Here is an 18,732-nt window from a genome sequence, read left to right on the forward strand (position 1 = left end):
CCTGTGTGTGTCTTTTGATGTGAGGTGAGTCTCTTGTATACAGAACATGCAAGGGACTTGTTTTCTTATCCACTCAGCCACTCTATGTCTTTTGATTGGAGCGTTTAATCCATTTAAAGTGATTATTAATAGAATCATAGTTATTGCCATTCTGTTATTTGCATTTCTGTTCTTTAGGTTATTTACCTCTTTCTTCGACTTAAAGAAGCACTTTTAACATTTCCTACAATGCTGGCTTGGTGGTAATGAATTCCTTTAGCTTATTCTTTTCTGGGAAGCTCTTTATCTGTCCATCAATTTTAAATGATAGCCTTGCTGGATAAAGCAGTCCAGATTGTTGGCCTTTGTTTTTCACTTTGAATACCTCCTACCACTCCCTTCTGGCCTGCAAAGTTTCTGTAGAAAAGTCAGTTTATAGTCTTATAGGAGCACCCTTGTAAGTAACTCGCTGTCTGTCTCTTGCTGCTTTTAGGATTCTCCTAAAAGAATCCTATCTTTAGGATTTGTCTTTAACCTTTGTCTTTAACCTTTGCCATTTTAACTATAATATGTCTTGGTTTGGGCCTGTTTGAGTTCATCTTAGTTGGAACTCTCTGCACTTCCTGGGCTTGTATGTCAATTTCCTTCACCAGGTTAGGGAAGTTTTCAGTCATTATCTCTTCAAATATGTTCATGATCCCTTGCTCCCTCTGGTCTTCTTCTGGTATTCCTATGATGTGCATGTTGTTGTGCTTGATGTTATCCCACAGGTCTCTTAAACTATTTTCATTGTTTTTGTGCTACAGCAGGGAACCTTGGAACTGGGATGGCTATTCAGAGTTGGTCCACATTCAGGGAAGGGACAGGCTTCCATATCTTACATGGACCAGCCAGCAATGCTGGCTGCCTAGGGAGGAGCCAAGAACTTAGATGAGGCAATTTCCTTTGGCTGATGGCCAGGTGGACAGGGACAGTACAGCTATAGCTGGGTATGTGGGTGTCAGCAGCATGGGAGTGCTTTCTGAAGAAATGGGTGAAAAACTCACTTATGGGTCTCCATATAGGAATATATTGTCCCTGCATCCCTCATGTTTTAGTAGGCAGCAAAAGATTGTCTTTTCCACATACTAAGTTTCTCCCTATGTTTGCACTTGTTACAAGGGGGTAACAAGGGTATGTAGACTCTAAGCATTAAACAACATATTTGTGTCACACAGAATAATCTTATCTGTGAAAGAAGACCAAACGAAGAGGAAAAAAGAAGGAATGGCTATTTTCCAGGTAAAAGTTATATTTCTAGTTGGTGGATCTGTTCTCTCCTTTCTACAATGCCGCGTTTGGACTTGTTAATCTTCTCAGTCTCTGAAGCGTCCTGCCTAAATCAGCACCATGCAGATTCCATTTCACTGAGACCCAGTGCCATGAGACTTGGGAAGAGGCTCCTTTGAGGTAATCATCTTGTGTAGGGGTGTGTACTCAGGTGTGGATTAGCAATGGGGAATAGGCTCTGAGGTGTCAGCAAGGTTTGTCAGTAAGAATTCTTTAGGGGCTCCATCTGGATGCCCTTTCAGTTCTGTGTAAATCAGGATTTAAGAGACTACATATTTAAGTGATATATTAATGTGCACAATACCCAAAAACTCTGGAAAAGAAGACTGATGGGGAGACTGGCTTTGTCTTACTTTATAAATAAATTTGAAGTTAAAGAAATAACTTAGTGTGTTTCTAACTCCAGAATATTTATAATTTGGAATAGAATGGGAGGTTCAGAGTTAGAACTAAGGGATAGAGAAGGTGTTTTACTATCTAATCAGTTTTAAAAGGTCGACTCAACCTCATTGTCTGACAATAAGGGTTCTTTAAATCATTCACTGCACATCCATTTCACAAAAACTCCGGTGTTCATTTTAGGGACTCTTTTGCAGCAGGTGTTTTAGATAAAAATGGTTATAATTTAGCAAAGACAAGAGCAAAACTCTATGTCATCACAGATTGCCCCCAAATTTTGCTTCCAATAATGTTTGTTCAGTCTTATGTATTTTTTATTAAACATCTACTGTGTACATTTTTGTGCTAAAATTTCACACAGTGATACAGTTTAGAGACTAAGAAGTAAAATATCCCCTTTTCTGTTATGTTTTCCAACATTGTTACTGGTTCCATGGGAACTACTCTTAGTTCTCCTTAGTGAAAATCTTGTAAAAAGACATTTATATACTGTAAAGTGTTTTGAGAAATTAGTCTTCAGAATTTTGTGTTGTGACATTCTGCGAGGTAAAGTATTTATATACCACATATCCTGGAATTGTCTTCATGTTAGAAAACATGGAAATAACTTGCTTTCTTAAACCCTCATTGAAGCATTCACTGAATGAAGACACATGGGTCCTTTACAATTTTTTACTGTTATTATGAATGCCACAATGGTTGCTTCTGAGCAGGCCAACATCAGCACAAATTTCTTAGGATTTCTCTAGATTGTTTAACTTGAGCATGAGTACTGGGTTAATGGTGGTATTCCTGAGAAAGCACAGACATTGCACTTTCTAAGTAAAGATTTTAAACCCACTGTCTTAAACATACTCAAAAACTTAAAGGAAACCATGGACAAAGAACTAGGAAATATGAGAACAATTTAACAAATAGAAAACATTAATAAAGATGGAAATTATAGGAAAGGGATGAAATAGAAATGCTGGGGCTAAAAAGTAGACTAATTGAAATTAAAATTCAGTAAAGGGTTTTAATGGTAAATTGACTGTCGGAGTAAAGAATCAGTCAAGAATCAGTTAACGTAAAAAAGTTCATTGAAAGTATCCAGTCTGAGGATAAGAAACAAAAAGGAGAAGAAAAATAAACAGAGATTAAGAATCGGTTAGAACACTATCAGTAATGACGATGTATACATAATAGGAGTCTCAAAAGGAAAGGAGAAAGAGTAAAGGGCAGAAAAAATATTTGAAGAAATAAGAGCTGAAAACCTTCCAAATTTATAAATATGAAACTGTACATCCAAGAAACTCAAGAAACTTCAAGTTGGTAAACTCATGGAAATCCTTGGTCAGACACATAATCAACTGTTAAAAGACAAAGAGAATGTGGTAAGTTACTACTTACACAAATGACTTCTAAAGTATAGGCATCATTAATGAGATTTACAGCCTATTTCTCATCAGAAACGATGGAGACCAGTAAGAAGTGGAATGACATTTTAAAGTTTGAAAGATTAAAAAATCTATCAGAAATTCATTATCAGGCAAATTGCTTCAAAATTGGTAGTGAAATTAACAGATTCCACAAAAAACAAAACCTGAGGGACTTCACTCTATTAGACTTATTCTAATGAAATACAAAATGGACTTCATTAGGCTGAAATGAAAGGACCCTAGCAGTACCTCAAAGCCATAGGAACAGACAGAAAACACTTATAAAGATAACTATGTAGGTAAATATAAAAGCCTGCATTATTTTATTTTATTATTTTTTTATTATTTTTTTAAATTAAATTGATTGGGGTGACAATTGTTAGTAAATTTACATATATTTCAGGTGTACAATTCTGTATTACATCATCTATAAATCCCATTGTGTGTTCACCACCCAGAGTCAGTTCTCCTTCCCTCACCATATATTTGATCCCCCTTACCCTCATCACCCACCCCCCACCCCCTTACCCTCTGGTAACCATTAAATTATTGTCTGTGTCTATGAGTTTTTCTTTCTCATTTGTTTGTCTTCTTCTTTTGTTGTTTTTGGTTTATATACCACATATCAGTGAAATCATAGGGTTCTCTGCTTTTTCTGTCTGACTTATTTCATTTAGCATTATACTCTCAAGATCCAACCATGTTGTCACAAATGCTCCTATATCATCTTTCCTTAACGCCAAATAGTACTCCATTGTGTATATATACCACAATTTCTTTATCCATTCATCTATCGAAGGACATTTTGGTTGTTTCCATGTCTTGGCCACCGTAAACAAAGCTGCAATGAACATTGGAGTACACGTGTCTCTATAGAGAAATGTTTTCAGATTTTTTGGGTAGATACCCAGGAGAGCGATTCCTGGTTCGTATGGTAATTCTATTCGTAATTTCTTGAGGAACCTCCACACTGCCTTCCATAGCGGTTGCACCAGTCTGCATTCCCACCAACAGTGTATGAGAGTTCCTTTTTCTCCACAGCCTCTCCAACACTTGTTACTATTTGTCTTGTTGATGAAAGCCATTCTGACTGGGGTGAGGTGATATCTCATTGTGGTTTTCATTTGCATTTCTCTGATGATTAGCGATGTTGAGCATTTTTTCATATGTCTATTTGCCATTTGTATATCCTCTTTGGAGAAATGTCTCTTCAGGTCCTCTGTCCATTTTTCAATTGGGTTGTTTGTTTTGTTGTTGTTGAGTTTCATGAGTTCCTTGTATATCTTGGATATTAGCCCCTTATCAGAGACACTGTTTGCAAAAATCTTCTCCCATTCAGTTGGTTGCCTCATTATTTTGTCAATAGTTTCTTTTGCTGTGCAGAAGCTTTTCAGTTTCATATAATCCCATTCGTTTATTTTAGTTTTTACTTCCATTGCCTTTGGAGTCAAATTCATAAAATGCTCTTTGAACCCAAGGTCCATAAGTTTAATACCTATGTTTTCTTCAATGCAGTTTATTGTGTCAGGTCTTATGCTTAAGTCTTTGATCCATTTTGAATTAATTTTGGTACATGGTGACAGATAGCAGTCCAGTTTCATTCTTTTGCACGTAGCTATCCAATTCTGCCAGCACCATTTATTGAAGAGGCTGTCTTTCCTCCATTGTATGTTTTTAGCTTCTTTGTCAAAAATTATCTGTCCATATTTATGTGGTTTTATTTCTGGGTTCTCAATTCTATTCCATTGGTCTATGTGTCTGTTTTTCTGCAATAGCAAGCTGTTTTGATTATTGTAGCCCTGTAGTACAAGCAAAAATCAGGGAGTGTGATACCTCCAGTATTGTTCTTTTTTTTAAATATTGCTTTGCCTATTCGGGGTCTTTTGTGGTTCCAAACGAATCTGATGATTTTTTGTTCTATTTCTTTAAAAAAATGCCATTGGGATTTTGATGGGGATTGCATTAAATCTGTATATTGCTTTGGGTAATATGGCCATTTTAACTATGTTGATTCTTCCAATCCATGAGCACAGAATGTCTTTCCCTTTCTTTGTGTTTTCTTCAATTTCTTTCAAAAATGTCTTATAGTTTTCAGCATATAAATCCTTCACATCCTTGGTTAAGTTTATTCCTAGGTATTTTATTCTTTTTGCTGCAATTGCAAAAGGAATTGTTTTTTCTATTTCTTTTTCTGAGATTTCATTGTTGGTATATAGGAAAGCAATGGACTTTTGTACGTTAATTTTGTAGACAGCAACTTTACTATATTCATTGATTGTTTCTAATAGCTTTTTGGTGGAGTCTTTAGGGTTTTCTATATATAGCATCATGTCATCTGCAAAGAATGATAATTTAACTTCTTCATTCCCAATCAGGATGCCTTTTATTTCTTTCTCTTGCCTGATTGCTCTGTCAAGGACTTCCAACACTATGTTGAAAAGCAGAGGTGATAGGGGACAACCTTGTCGTGTTCCTGAATGTAGAGCAAAGGGCTTCAGCTTCTCACCATTAATTATGAGATTAGCTGAGGGCTTGTCGTATAGGGCCTTTATTATGTTGAGGTATTTTCCTTCTATACCAATTTTATTGTGTTTTAATCATAAATGGATGTTGTATCTTATCAAATGCTTTTTCTGCATCAATTGATAGAATCATATGATTTTTGTCCTTTATTTTGTTTATGTCATGTATCACATTGATGGATTTGCAAATGTTGAACCTTCCTTGTGCCCCGGGCATGAACCCCACTTGGTCGTGATGAATAATCTTTTTAATGCATTGTTGTATTCGATTTGCTAAGAATTTTGTTTTAGGATTTTAGCATCTGTATTCATCAGAGACATTGGTCTGTAGTTTTCTTTTTTTGTGTTGTCCTTACCAGGTTTTGGTATAAGGGTAATGTTGGCCTCATAAAATGAGTTAGGGAGTACTGACTCTTCCTCAATTTTTTGGAAGAGTTTGAGCAGGATTGGTATTAGATCCTCTTTGAAGGTTTGGTAGCATTCACTGGTGAAGCCATCTGGTCCAGGACTTTTGATTTTGGGAAGGTTTTTGATTCAATTTCATTACTGATGATCGGCCTGTTTAGATTTTCCAGTTCTTCATGATTCAGCCTTGGAAGGCTATATGTTTCTAAGAACTTGTCCATTTCTTCTAAGTTATTGAATTTGGTGGCATATAGTCCTTCATAGTATTCTTGGATAATCCTTTGTATTTCTGTGGTGTCCGTGATACCTTCCCCTTTTTCATTTCTGGTTTTGTTAATTAGTGTCTTCTCTCTTTTTATCTTAGTGAGTCTAGCCAAGGGTTTGTCAATTTTGTTAATCTTTTCAAAGAACCAGCTCTTTGTCACATTAATTTTTTCTATTGTCTTTTTGTTCTCTATTTCATTTAGTTCTGCTCTGATTTTTGTTATTTCCTTTCTTCTGCTGACCTTGGGTTTCGCTTGTTCTTCTTTCTCTAGTTCTTTAAGGTGTAACATGAGGTTATTTATTTGGGATTTTTCTTGTTTCTTGAGATAGGCCTGTAATAATACAAATTTCCCTCTTAAAACTGCTTTCGCGGCATCTCAAAACTTTTGGTAGGATGTATTTTCATTGTCATTTGTTTCTATGTATCTTTTGAGCTCTCCTCTAATTTCTTCTTTGACCCAGTCGTTCTTTAAAAGTATGTTGTTTAATCTCCATGTATTTGTGGTTTTTCCTGCTTTCTTTTTGCAGTTGATATCCAATTTCAAAGCTTTGTGATCAGAGAATATGCTTGGTATGATTTCAATCCTCTTAAATTCCCTGAGGCTGATTTTGTGTCCCAATATATGGTCTATCCTTGAGTGTTCCATGTACACTAGAAAAGAATGTAGTCTGATGTTTTAGGATGAAGTGCTCTGTATATGTCAATTATGTCCATTTCATCTAATGTGTCATTTAGGGCTGCTATTTCGTTATTTATCTTCTGTTTGGATGATCTATCCATAGCTGGCAATGATGTATTTAAGTCCCCTAGTATAATTGTGTTTTGGTCAATTTCTCCCTTTAGTTCTGTTAGTAGTTGCTTGGTATATTTCGGTGCTCCCTGATTGGGGGCATAAATATTGATGACTGTTATGTCTTCTTGTTGTATAGTCCCCTTTACCATTATGAAATGTCCATCTTTGTCTCTTGTTATCTTTTTCACCCTGAAGTCTGTTTCATCGGAAATCATTATGGCTACACCTGATTTTCTTTGAGTACCATTTGCTTGGAGTGTCAATTTCCACCCTTTCACTTTGAGTCTATGCTTGTCCTTGTAGCTGAGATGTGTCTCTTGTAGACAGCATATGGTTGGGTTTAGTTTTTTGATCCAATCTGCTACTCTGTGTCTCTTTATTGGTGAGTTCAGTCCATTTACATTTAGGGTGATTATTGATATGTGAGGATTTCCTGTCATTCTATCTTTAGTTTTATGGTAAGGCTGTGTCTCCATTGTTTCTTTGCCTTTTTGTTGTTGTCTATTATTTCTGTGTGGTGGTATTCTATGATTTTTCCCTCTGTTTCTTCTTTTATTACAGTATATATTTCAGTTCTGGATGTTTTTTGAGTGGTTACCCTTAAGATTATGTAAAAGAAAGTTTGATATTTAGAGTATTCCCGTTTTTTCAGCACACTTATTTTCTCTATTCCCATATTCCAGTTCAGGCCTTACTCTCCCCCTTTTTGTTTTGGTTGCCACAAGTTGTCCCTGTTGATGGTGGTCTAATAGCCTCCTTTAGTATTTCTTGTAATGCAGGTCGTGTATTACAAAATTCCCTCAGCTTCTGGATGTCTGGAAAGGTCTTTATTACTCCTTCATATCTAAAGGAGATCTTTGCTGGATATATTATTCTTGGCTCATGATTTCTCTCTTTCAATAGTTTGAATATTTGGTTCCATTCCCTCCTAGCTTGTAGAGTTTCTGCTGAAAAATCTGATGATAATCTAATGGGCTTTCCTTTGTAAGTTACCATCTTCTTTTCCCTGGCTGCCTTGAGGATTCTTTCTTTGTCATTGATTTTAGACAGCTTCAATACAATGTGCCTTGGTGAAGGCCTGTTGGGATTGAGGTAATTAGGTGTTCTATTTGCTTCCTGGATTCGAGGATCCAGTTCTTTCCACAAGTTTGGGAAGTTCTCATTGACGATTTGTTTGAATATATTCTCTGTTCCCTTCTCTCTTTCTTCTCCTTCTGGTATGCCCATTATTCTTATATTGCTCTTTCTGATGGAGTCAGAAAGTTCTTGTAGAGTTCTTTCATTTCTTTTAAGTCTCAAGTCTCTTTCTTCTTCCATCTGTGTAAATTCCAGGTTCCTATCTTCGATGTCACTGATTCTTTTCTCCATCTGGTCAACTCTACTACCTAAGCTGGATATTTTATTGTTAATTTCTTCTATTGAGTTCTTAATCTCCAGAAATTCTATTTGGTTCTTTTTCAAAATTTCAATCTCTTTTGTAAAATGGTCATGGTGTTCTTTGATTGTGTTTCTGAGTTCATTACACTGCTTTTCTGCGTTTTCTTGCATCTCATTCAGTTTTTTCAGAATTGCAATCTTGAATTCTCTGTCTTTTAAATCACATATTTCCATATCTCTAAGTTCCTTTACTGGAGACTTTTCACTTTCTTTCTGAGCTATCTTGTTGCATTGATTATTCATGGCAATCACTGATTTACTATTTCTCTTCCTAGACATCTATAGGAGTGGCTTCTGCAACAGGTTGATAGGTATGCGAAGAGCTTTGAAGTTCCGAAGCTCTTTCTGCACCAGATTCAGAGCCCGTATGTTTCAGCAGTTCTGTTTACTCCTGCAGGGATCCGCCCAGATAGGTGGGGCCAGGGGCGGAGTGAGTTGTGAGAGGTGGCCCAGAGCAATGGTGGCGACCACCACCACAGCCAGTCCTGCTTCCACAGCTCCCTCCCCTTTGCCGGAACTAGTTGAGCTGCGAATCTGTGTCTGCGGTCCACAGTTCTCAGAGAAGCAAATATTCTGTCCTTTGATCTGACACTGCTACTTTATCGCTTCTAGGACCGGGCAGGTGGGGACGGGGCGAACTCTGGGAGGGTTAAACCACCGATTTCAGCCCTCTTCCCTCAGTCTTTGCTCCAAGGTCTGCCGTGAGCGAGCGTTGGGTTCAGCCGTGTTATATGCTGCCCCCTCAGCCCTGTGGGCCATAAGCGGAGCCCTAGCAGTCCGAATCCTTCCCTCTTCCGCACCTGCAGCTGCAATAGTTCCGGGATGCAGTGAGCACGGAGCACTGAGCTAGGTCTGCGTCCTGCGCCCCCCGTGGCTCCGTCTCCGCACTTCTCCTCTCCCTCCTCCCCAGCTCGCGCGATTCACCCACCTGGAGGTGAATTCAGTAGTGGGCCTCTTCGTCTTGCCTGTCTGCTGTGCAGGGAGTCCTTTGTGGAGTTATTGTTGTCCGATTCGTTGTAAATTCCAGGGGAGCGCTACAGAGGCTGACCTCACGCCGCCATTTTTCCCTAACCTCCACACATACCTCTACATGTTTTATTTAAGGTATATTTTTAAAAGACTTAGATATTAATACGGGTGAGGGGATACATGATTTCCAAAATCACTTGGGTGGTGGAAAAACTGAACACCATGTCCATTCCTGATCTTGCTCCCCTGTACCTCTGTGACCGCCTCTCCTGCTTGTCCCCTCCTTCCTCCCTGGGATTGAGCCACACAAATATCTGCTCGGGGGTCCAGGGTCAACAGTATGTCAGGACTTTCCCACCACAGCTGCTCTGCCTAGAACTCTGTCTCCTGAAATGAACATGGTGAATTCTTCCCCAGGCCTTTGTTCTGCTCTCACACTCTCTTCTCAGTGTGGCCTTCTCTGACACCCCTTCAGCATTCCATGCATACTCCTCAGCTCTGACCTGTATTGCCTGCTGTTCATGTTTCTCTGCTCTTCTCCCTTCCATTGTTGGGATACTGGGGGCAGGGCCCCAGGAGTGAGCCGGGCCACGGGTGGGAGGTATCCTGGGATTGCCTCCTCTGAGTGGTTGGTGCTCAGTCCTGTCTTCATGTTGGATTACTGAGACGTTTGTAGATGCCTGTTGTGCCCAATCCCCAGAAATTTCCCTTCTTATGGTCAAGGCTAAATGAGGCCCAGCCTCAGTGGTGTTTAAAGTGCCACCACAGGTGGTCCCAATCTATAGCCAAGGTTCTAGCTCATCCATTCCTAAGAACTGAAACTAGCCCCAAATGCTGGGGTGGGTGAGTGGGAGGATGTTGCCCTCTGCAGTGAGGTTTGGCCAGGATAGGTCTGTGACTTGATGAGAGGGTAAGTCCAGCCCAGATCCCCACAGCTGCAGCTTGTGTGAGGGCTTCCCCGGGAGGCGAGCGAGCTAGCTGTGAAAAAAGGGGTTACAAACATCCCTTTTTGATTTCTGTGTAGGAGTTTACTGTGCCTGAATCCATCCTGTGGCGCCAGGCAACACAGGATCGTATTTTCTACATTTTGAGGACTTCCCTGTATATGTGCTTGAGGCACAGAAAGGGGTATGTTGACTCGAAAGATTAAGTAGCATATTTTCCACATTCAGAACTGTTGTCTCAAGACTCATCTTGTCTGGGGAAGAAGCCCAGGGGAGGACGTAGAGGAGAGAACAGTAAGTCCAGGCATGACTCTTTCTCAGGTGAAGTTACACTCTGATTCATTCTGTTCTGTTGTCTCTGTCCTGAAATGGCATTTGGACTTGATAATCTCTCACTCTGAAGTGTCCTCCTGACCCATTTGTTTGCATTCACCCCAGGGCCTTAACTCGGCCTCTACTCAAGATCTGTCTCATATTTTTACATATATGAATTTAATGAAGATTGAAGTTAAATGTGTCATATATATTTTTCATTTTATGCAGATCTTTTTTTGTAACTAGGTTAATATAGAATGTTGACAATCTTATTTACATTAGCTACAATTTATAAACGTTCATTGTACCAAAAATGCATGAGTGACAGATGATAATGAAGATTTATCCAAAAACACGTCACTTGAAGACTACTTTACTTTCAGTTCATATCAGTGTGTATATTGTGTGCACACTCATGTATGTGAGCAGGAGCCCGTGGTGTGTATAAAACTCATCATTTCATAAATAAGTTGCTGTAACCTTTGAAAGTATGTCTCACATGTTTTCCATGGCCTTCAATTTTTTTCTACACTAGCATGTTAATGAGCTAACAGCAATAAGACTAGTAAGTCATTGTGTGTATGCGTGTATAAGCCTTTATATATATTGACCTTTCAGTCGGTTCCATGTTTTCACCCTTGAAGTTTCAGGTTTTCTCAGTTAGGAAACAACTTTGTCAACATACTTTTAATATTGTCTGTTACTTAACTGTGTGATACTGTAGGTTCCGTTTTAAAGCTGAACCACGTGGTTCAGGTGCAGCTCTACCATTTATTAACTGTTTGACCTAAGGCAAGTCTCTGTGACAAAGTGGGGTCCTTTGTAAGGTGGGAAGAAATCTTTCTCTGACGGGTTGCTGTGTTGTTGTATGAGTTAATCTTTCTAAAGCAGAGTAATGCTTACCATATGGGAAGTATCTCAAACTTTTAGTTTTTACTGTAATTATCATGCCATTTCTTTAGTTCTCACCTTTCTTTAAAGCTACTGTGGATTTCAGCCTTCCTGAAGATGTTATACTTTAATTCATCTAGAAATTAGCTATCATTTGGTGTATAATATCTAGTACTTATAAACAACCTTTTGTTGAAGTTTTAAGTTTGTATGTTTCTTTCATCTTGCACAAAAGTGTAAAATCATCAGTAACTTAGCAAAAGTGTAATAAAGCAAAATTAAGGACATATGACTTGCTCAAAATTCACCTTTGTGGTTCAATGAAAAACCACTCATTTCTACCTGATTGACCGTTACACTTTCCTCTTTCTGTCATTTTGTGTGAAGATAAGTACTCTCCTGGTGGGTTCTTGGTAAAATGTGTTTTCTTTTCAGGGACTGTTGACCTTCAGGGATGTGGCCACAGAATTCTCTCAGGAGGAGTGGGAATGCGTGGATCCAGATGAGCAGAAATTGTACATGGACATGATGTCACAGAACTATAGGAACTTGCTCTCCCTGGGTGAGGATAGTTTTCCTCTAGAAATTGGGATCTGCCGTCGTGTACCTTTGCATTTTCTCTTGTGAGTCTCTTGGGAACCCCTGCCTTGCTTGACTAAGTTGAATCCACGTTGATTCAGAAATGAAAAGCTTTATAATGCAGTATCCGGATTTCAAACTTCCCCTTTCTTCAGATGGTGTTCCCACTTCATGCTAGGTTAGTGGATGTTCTAGAAGAAGGTGAATAACCCCAAAAAGTCTTTGGAGAACTTTAAAATTTCGGATTTCCTTGTTCAACTTCTGTGCTTTTGATTCATAATTACTGGAAGAGAGCTAGACACCATGTCTGTTTCAGGTGAAGGATTGTATTAAGAGATCCATTGACAGAATTTCTAATAATTAAAGGAGGCCAGCAAAAGAGACACTATTATTTTTATACAGTATAAAAAGATTTAGCCTCAGAATTTTAACATATCACAACTGACAAATATCTATTTTAAAATTTGTTGTGAAATTAATCACTTAGATTGTTAATTATTTAAAAAACATTTTATTAAAGTGGAATTAACATAAAATTACCCATTTGAAAGTGAACAATTCAGTAGCATTATGGCATTACCCAGTTATGCAACTACCACCTTTATCTATAAGTAGTTCCACAACATTTTCATCAATCCAAATTACCATCCATTACCATTTAAGCGGTTTCTTCACATTTCCCCCGGTCCTCAGTCCCTTGAAACTGCCAGTCTGCATTGTATTGATGGATTTATGTATTTTGTATCTTTCCCATCTTTTTCAATATTGTCTTTACTATTCAGGACCCTTTGCAATTCCATATGTATTGATCATATTTTACACCTTTCCAAAAAAGCCAGCAATCCTTCTCCTGGGTATGTACCCCCCAAAAATTGAAAACCTTTATACATAAAGACACGAGTGTTCCAATGTTCACTGCAGCTTTGTTTACAGCGGCCAAGACATGGAAAGAACCAAAATGTCCTTCGATACATGAATGGATAAAGAAGTTGTGGTATATATACGCTATGGAATACTTTTCGGCGGTTAAAAGATATAGGAACATTTATGACAACATGGATGAATCTTGAGAGTATAATTCTAAGCGAAATAAGTCAGACAGAAAAAGCAGAGACCCTTATGATTTCACTGATCTGTGGTATATAAACAAAAAACAACAAAGAACAAGACAAACAAATGACAAACAAAAACTCATAGACACAGACAATAGTTTAGTGGTTACCAGAGGGTAAGGGGGGTGGCGGGGGAGGAAAATTTATTTTTAAAATAAAATTAAATTAGGAAAAAATAATAATAAAGGCTTTGCCACATTCTCTACATTTGTAAGGCTTCTCTCTCCAGTATGAATTCTCTGATGTAGAATAAGATGTGAACCCCCACTTATTTCCCACTTTCTCTACATTTGTAAGGCTTCTCTCCAGTATGAATTCTCTGATGTTTAGTGAGTACAGAGTTGAAGATAAAGGCTTTGCCACATTCCATACATTTAAAAGGCTTCTCTCCAGTATGAATTTTCTTATGAACAAAAAGTACTGAAGAGCGTCCAAATGCTTTGCCACATTCTTCACATTTGTAAGGCTTCTCTCCAGTATGAATTATCTGATGTTCAATAAGATGGCAATGCCGCTTAAAGGCTTTTCCACATTCTCTACATTTGTAAGACTTCTCTCTCGTATGAATTCTCCGATGTTGAGTGAGTTTAGAGTTGAACTTAAAGGCTTTGCCACATTCTCTACATCTGTAAGGGTTCTCTCCAGTATGAATTCTCTGATATGAAGTAACAATTGAATAATGGCTGAAGGCTTTACCACACTCCATACACCTCTAAGGCTTCTCCCCAGTATGAATTCTCTGATGTTCAATAAAATAGGAATGCCGCTTAAAGGCTTTGACACATTCTCTACATTTGTAAGGCTTCTCTCTAGTATGAACTACCAGATGATCAGTAAGATATGAATGCTGTCTAAACGCTTTGCCACATTGTCTACATTTAAAAGGCTTTTCTCCAGTATGATTTCTCTGATGATTAGTGAGTGCAGAGTTCGAGATAAAGGCTTTGCCACATTCTGCACATTTGTAAGGCTTCTCTCCAGAATGAATTCTTTCATGTTGAGTGAGTGCAGAGTTCGAGATAAAGGCTTTACCACATTCTGTACATTTGTAAGGCTTCTCTCCAGTATGAATTCTCTGATGTGGAGTGAGTGCAGAGTTCGAGATAAAGGCTTTGCCACATTCTGTACATTTGTAAGGCTTCTCTCCAGTATGAATTCTCTGATGTGAAGTAACACTTGAATACTGGCTAAAGGCTTTACCACACTCCATACACCTGTAAGGCTTCTCCCCAGTATGAATTCTCTGATGTTCAATAAGATGGGAATGCCGCTTAAAGGCTTTAGCACATTCTCTACATTTGTAAGGCTTCTCTCTAGTATGAACTACCAGATGATCAGTAAGATATGAATGCTGTCTAAACGCTTTGCCACATTCTCTACATTTAAAAGGCTTTTCTCCAGTATGATTTCTCTGATGATTAGTGAGTGCAGAGTTCGAGATAAAGGCTTTGCCACATTCTGCACATTTGTAAGGCTTCTCTCCAGTATGAATTCTCTGATGTTGAGTGAGTGCAGAGTTCGAGATAAAGGCTTTGCCACATTCTGTACATTTGTAAGGCTTCTCTCCAGTATGAATTCTCTGATGTTGAGTGAGTGCAGAGTTCGAGATAAAGGCTTTGCCACATTCTCTACATTTGTAAGGCTTCTCTCCAGTATGAATTCTCTGATGTATAGTGAGTTCAGAGTTGAAGATAAAGGCTTTGCCACATTCTCTACATTTAAAAGGCTTCTCTCCAGTATGAATTTTCTTATGACAAAAAAGTACTGAACAGCGTCCAAATGCTTTGCCGCATTCTTCACATTTGTAAGGCTTCTCTCCAGTATGAATTCTCTGATGTTCAATAAGATAGAAATGCCGCTTAAAGGCTTTGGCACATTCTCTACATTTGTAAGGCTTCTCTCCAGTATGAATTCTCTGATGTACAATAAGATGGGAATGATGATTAAAGGCTTTGCCACATTCTCTACATTTAAAAGGCTTTTTTCCATTATGAATTCTCTGATGTTGAGTGAGTGCAGAGTTGAAGATAAAGGCTTTGCCACATTCTCTACATTTAAAAGGCTTCTCTCCAGTATGAATTCTCTGATGTTCAATAAGATGGGAATGCCGCTTAAAAGCTTTGGCACATTCTCTACATTTGTAATGCTTCTCTCCAGTATGAACTACCAGATGATCAGTAAGATATGAATGCTGTCTAAACGTTTTGCCACATTCTCGACATTTATGAGGCTTCTCTCCAGTATGAATTCTCTGATGTGAAGTAACACCTGAATACCGGCTAAAGGCTTTACCACACTCCATACACCTGTAAGGCTTCTCTCCAGTATGAACTACCAGATGCTCAGTAAGATGTGAATGCCGCCTAAACGCTTTGCCACATTCTCTACATTTTTGAGGCTTCTCTCCAGTGTGGATTCTCTTATGGGTACGTCGCTTGGTTAATTGACTAAAGACTCTTCCACACTGATTATATTTATAAGGTTCCTCCCCAGTATGACTATTCTGAAGATTTAAAGTTCGGTTCAAAGATTTGGTCAGTTCCTTGCATTTGTCTGTCATCTCTACAATTTGAACATTCTGATGTATAATATTTGAGGTTTCACTAAAGACTATCTGGCATTTACAATGGTTCGGTGGAAGCTGAGTCTTGTGATGGTTATCAGGATTTGACCTGTGGTTTACGTTTTCCCAAGATTCAGGGCGCTGAAGACTTAACTCTCCATTACAGGTACTCTGGTAATTAATGAAAATAGAAAAAGCGTTCAGTGAGGGCTCTCATTTAATTACACACGTAAAGTTGTTCCCTACTAAACAATCTAATCCTTATTGAACCATGATGGTTGTATATAGACCCCAAAGTTTATGAAAATTCGAGACTGTGAAATAAGAAGGAATTATGTGTCTATGGAATAATGAATCCTTGGTTAAGGGATTTTATAATTCATCACATTTGGAATTTCTTACTTTTAAATGTTATTTTGAGAAATGCCTGATTAATGTTTAATACAATATACATTCCCTGACAGGTTTGGCAGGACTTAGAATTTCTAGCACAGCTCATTATTTGTATTCATAAAGACTGGGATCTCTGCCTGTTTCTTAAATACCCGATACATTAAAAGATTCAAATGATAACTTGCACTATGAACTACTCCTTTCAGAGAATATGTGCTGTAAAAAAATTGTTTTCAGTCTTTATGTTCCAATACACCATGTTCTACAAATGTAAATGACTTAAAGCAGGAGTTTCCCCAATATGTTTTATACCCTTGATGTCTTCTGACAAGGATTTCATTAAGAGTACTTACCCCAGTTTGGTTCTGTCTATCCTAACAGCCTTTTTGCCCTTCACACTCCTCCTCACATTCCCAGCTTTTCTTAAGTGTAAATTCCCAAGGGTAAGACATTTTCCAAATCTTACCAGGAGCATTTTGTGGAATGAATCTTCTATGCCTGGCTGTGGGAACAAATCCTGGGTTTCTTGAGACGATATAGCTGAAAGATAACAAATTATCCCACTTACTACACTCAGGTGAATATACTTTAAATTCTAACATACAGAATTAATACTGATCAGAGGATTTAAGCAAGAGGGCAGAAGGAAGCACCAAAACTTCTCTATTCCATGGAGATGTGAACAATTATTGACACAATTACCAAGAATTACTGACCCAACTGCCTTTTCAAGTACACCAGAAGCTAGGTCAGAGATCACAGCGCCCGAAAAAAGCACAAAATGAGAAAGAGTCACATCAATGAGGGAAGAAAAATTGCTTAAATTTGCTCACCGTATAAAACGATTATGGGAAAACTCTCAATTCCCAGTTTCTTCTCCTGAGAGAAATAAAGGAGTCTATTTTGTATCTAATGATCTGATTTTGCAGCTGCCTCAGGGACTTCTTTCTGTTTTGTATGACAGAGATTGCTAAGGAAATGGTAGTACACTGTGCATGCATTCCGGCTAAGAAAAAAAAATTAGTCATTGTTCAAACACCAGCGCAACTGCTGTAATGAAGACAGACACCAGGGATAAAAAAATATCACGGGCTCTAAAGAAGAAACTGAACATTTAAAACTGGAAAATTACATATAGAAAACAAAGAGAACAAACATCTGCAGCAGACGTTTAGCACCCCTTAAAATTTCAAGCACAGCTGATACTAATTTGTGCTCCCCAATACAAACGAAGTTCATAAAGCCTGGGAACTATAACTATTTCTTAAACACCCTAATCACAAAACCAAGTCACAAGGCATACAAAGAAACAGAAAAACGTGGTCCAGAAGAATAAAATAAATCTCTAGAAAGTGACCCTAAATTAATAAAGACCTATTAATTACCTGATATAGATTTCAAAATAAATATCTTAAAGGAGCTCAATTGGGAAAAAGAGAAGAACATAGACAACTAAATGTCAGAAAAACTGTGCATGACCAAAATTAAACTGCAAAGAGACAGAAAGTACAGAAAAAGAACCACAAAAATTGGGAGCTGGAGAATACAATCCCTGAATTTTAAAATACAAAGAATCAAAAAAATAAATAAATAAATAAATAAATAAAATAAAATAAAATAAAATACAAAGAATCACCAACAGACTTCATCAAGCAGAATAAAGGGTCAGACAATATGAACACAGTTCATTTGAAATTGTGGATTTAGGGATGCAAAGAAATGTCAAAAAGTCAATACAGCCTAAGGGACTCATGGGATATCAAGAGGACCAATATACACATTAATGGACCTATGAGGAGAGGAGAGTGAAAAAGGGCAGACAGCTTATATGAAAAATCGCTGAAAATTCCCACATTTGAAGAAAGAAACAGACATACAAATTTAAGCAGATCACTGAATTCTAAGTAGGATGAATGTAAAAATACAAACAGATACATGATAATCAAACATTCGTGAATCACAGACAGAAACTAAATTTTGAAAGCAACAAAGGAAAAGCACCTTGTCACGTGAAAGACAGCTGCTCTAAGATTATCATTGGGTTTTTCTGCAGAAACCTTATAGGAGGAAGAAAATCAAATAAAATATTAAAAGGGTTTAAAGAATAAAACTATAAACCAACAATACTATCTATGGCAAAACTGTCTTTCAACAATGGAGAAATAAAGGCTTTCCCAGATGAAAAACCCCGAGAAGTTTCTTACTATTACACCTGCCCTAAGAAAAATGCTAACAAGCTTTAGTAGAGGAAACAAAGGGATTCTAAACAAACAAAACCATATAAACCTCTCTAATAAATACAAATTGTACACAAATATACAAACCTCTAGTATAATAAACACAGATCACTTTTATTTCTCCTATAGAATTTTAAACAATAAAAGCAATAAAATCTTAAATCAATGTTATAAGATACACC

The 18,732-nt window shown here is 37.7% G+C and overlaps 1 protein-coding gene and 1 pseudogene across 2 annotated transcripts; both read right to left on the bottom strand.

Moving 5' to 3' along the window:
• Nucleotides 1–12,111: 12,111 nt before the first annotated feature.
• LOC308490137 (uncharacterized protein) lies at nucleotides 12,112–18,593 on the bottom strand. The gene has a single exon (XM_081031966.1). The coding sequence runs from the start codon at nucleotides 15,915–15,917 to the stop codon at nucleotides 14,070–14,072; it is 1,848 nt and encodes a 615-aa protein (XP_080888092.1). The 5' UTR covers nucleotides 15,918–18,593; the 3' UTR covers nucleotides 12,112–14,069.
• Nucleotides 13,523–14,063, bottom strand: LOC308489862 (annotated as a pseudogene). Its single transcript has one exon. The product of its transcript is annotated as an uncharacterized misc_RNA (transcript).
• Nucleotides 18,594–18,732: the final 139 nt, after the last annotated feature.

Source organism: Rhinolophus hipposideros (assembly GCF_964194185.1).
Source record: "Rhinolophus hipposideros genome assembly, chromosome: 21".
Lineage (NCBI taxonomy): Eukaryota > Metazoa > Chordata > Mammalia > Chiroptera > Rhinolophidae > Rhinolophus > Rhinolophus hipposideros.

Coding starts and splice junctions, on each gene's coding strand:
- LOC308490137 (XM_081031966.1), bottom strand. CDS start 15,917: ATGACAGACAAATGCAAGGAACTGACCAAATCTTTGAACCGAACTTTA.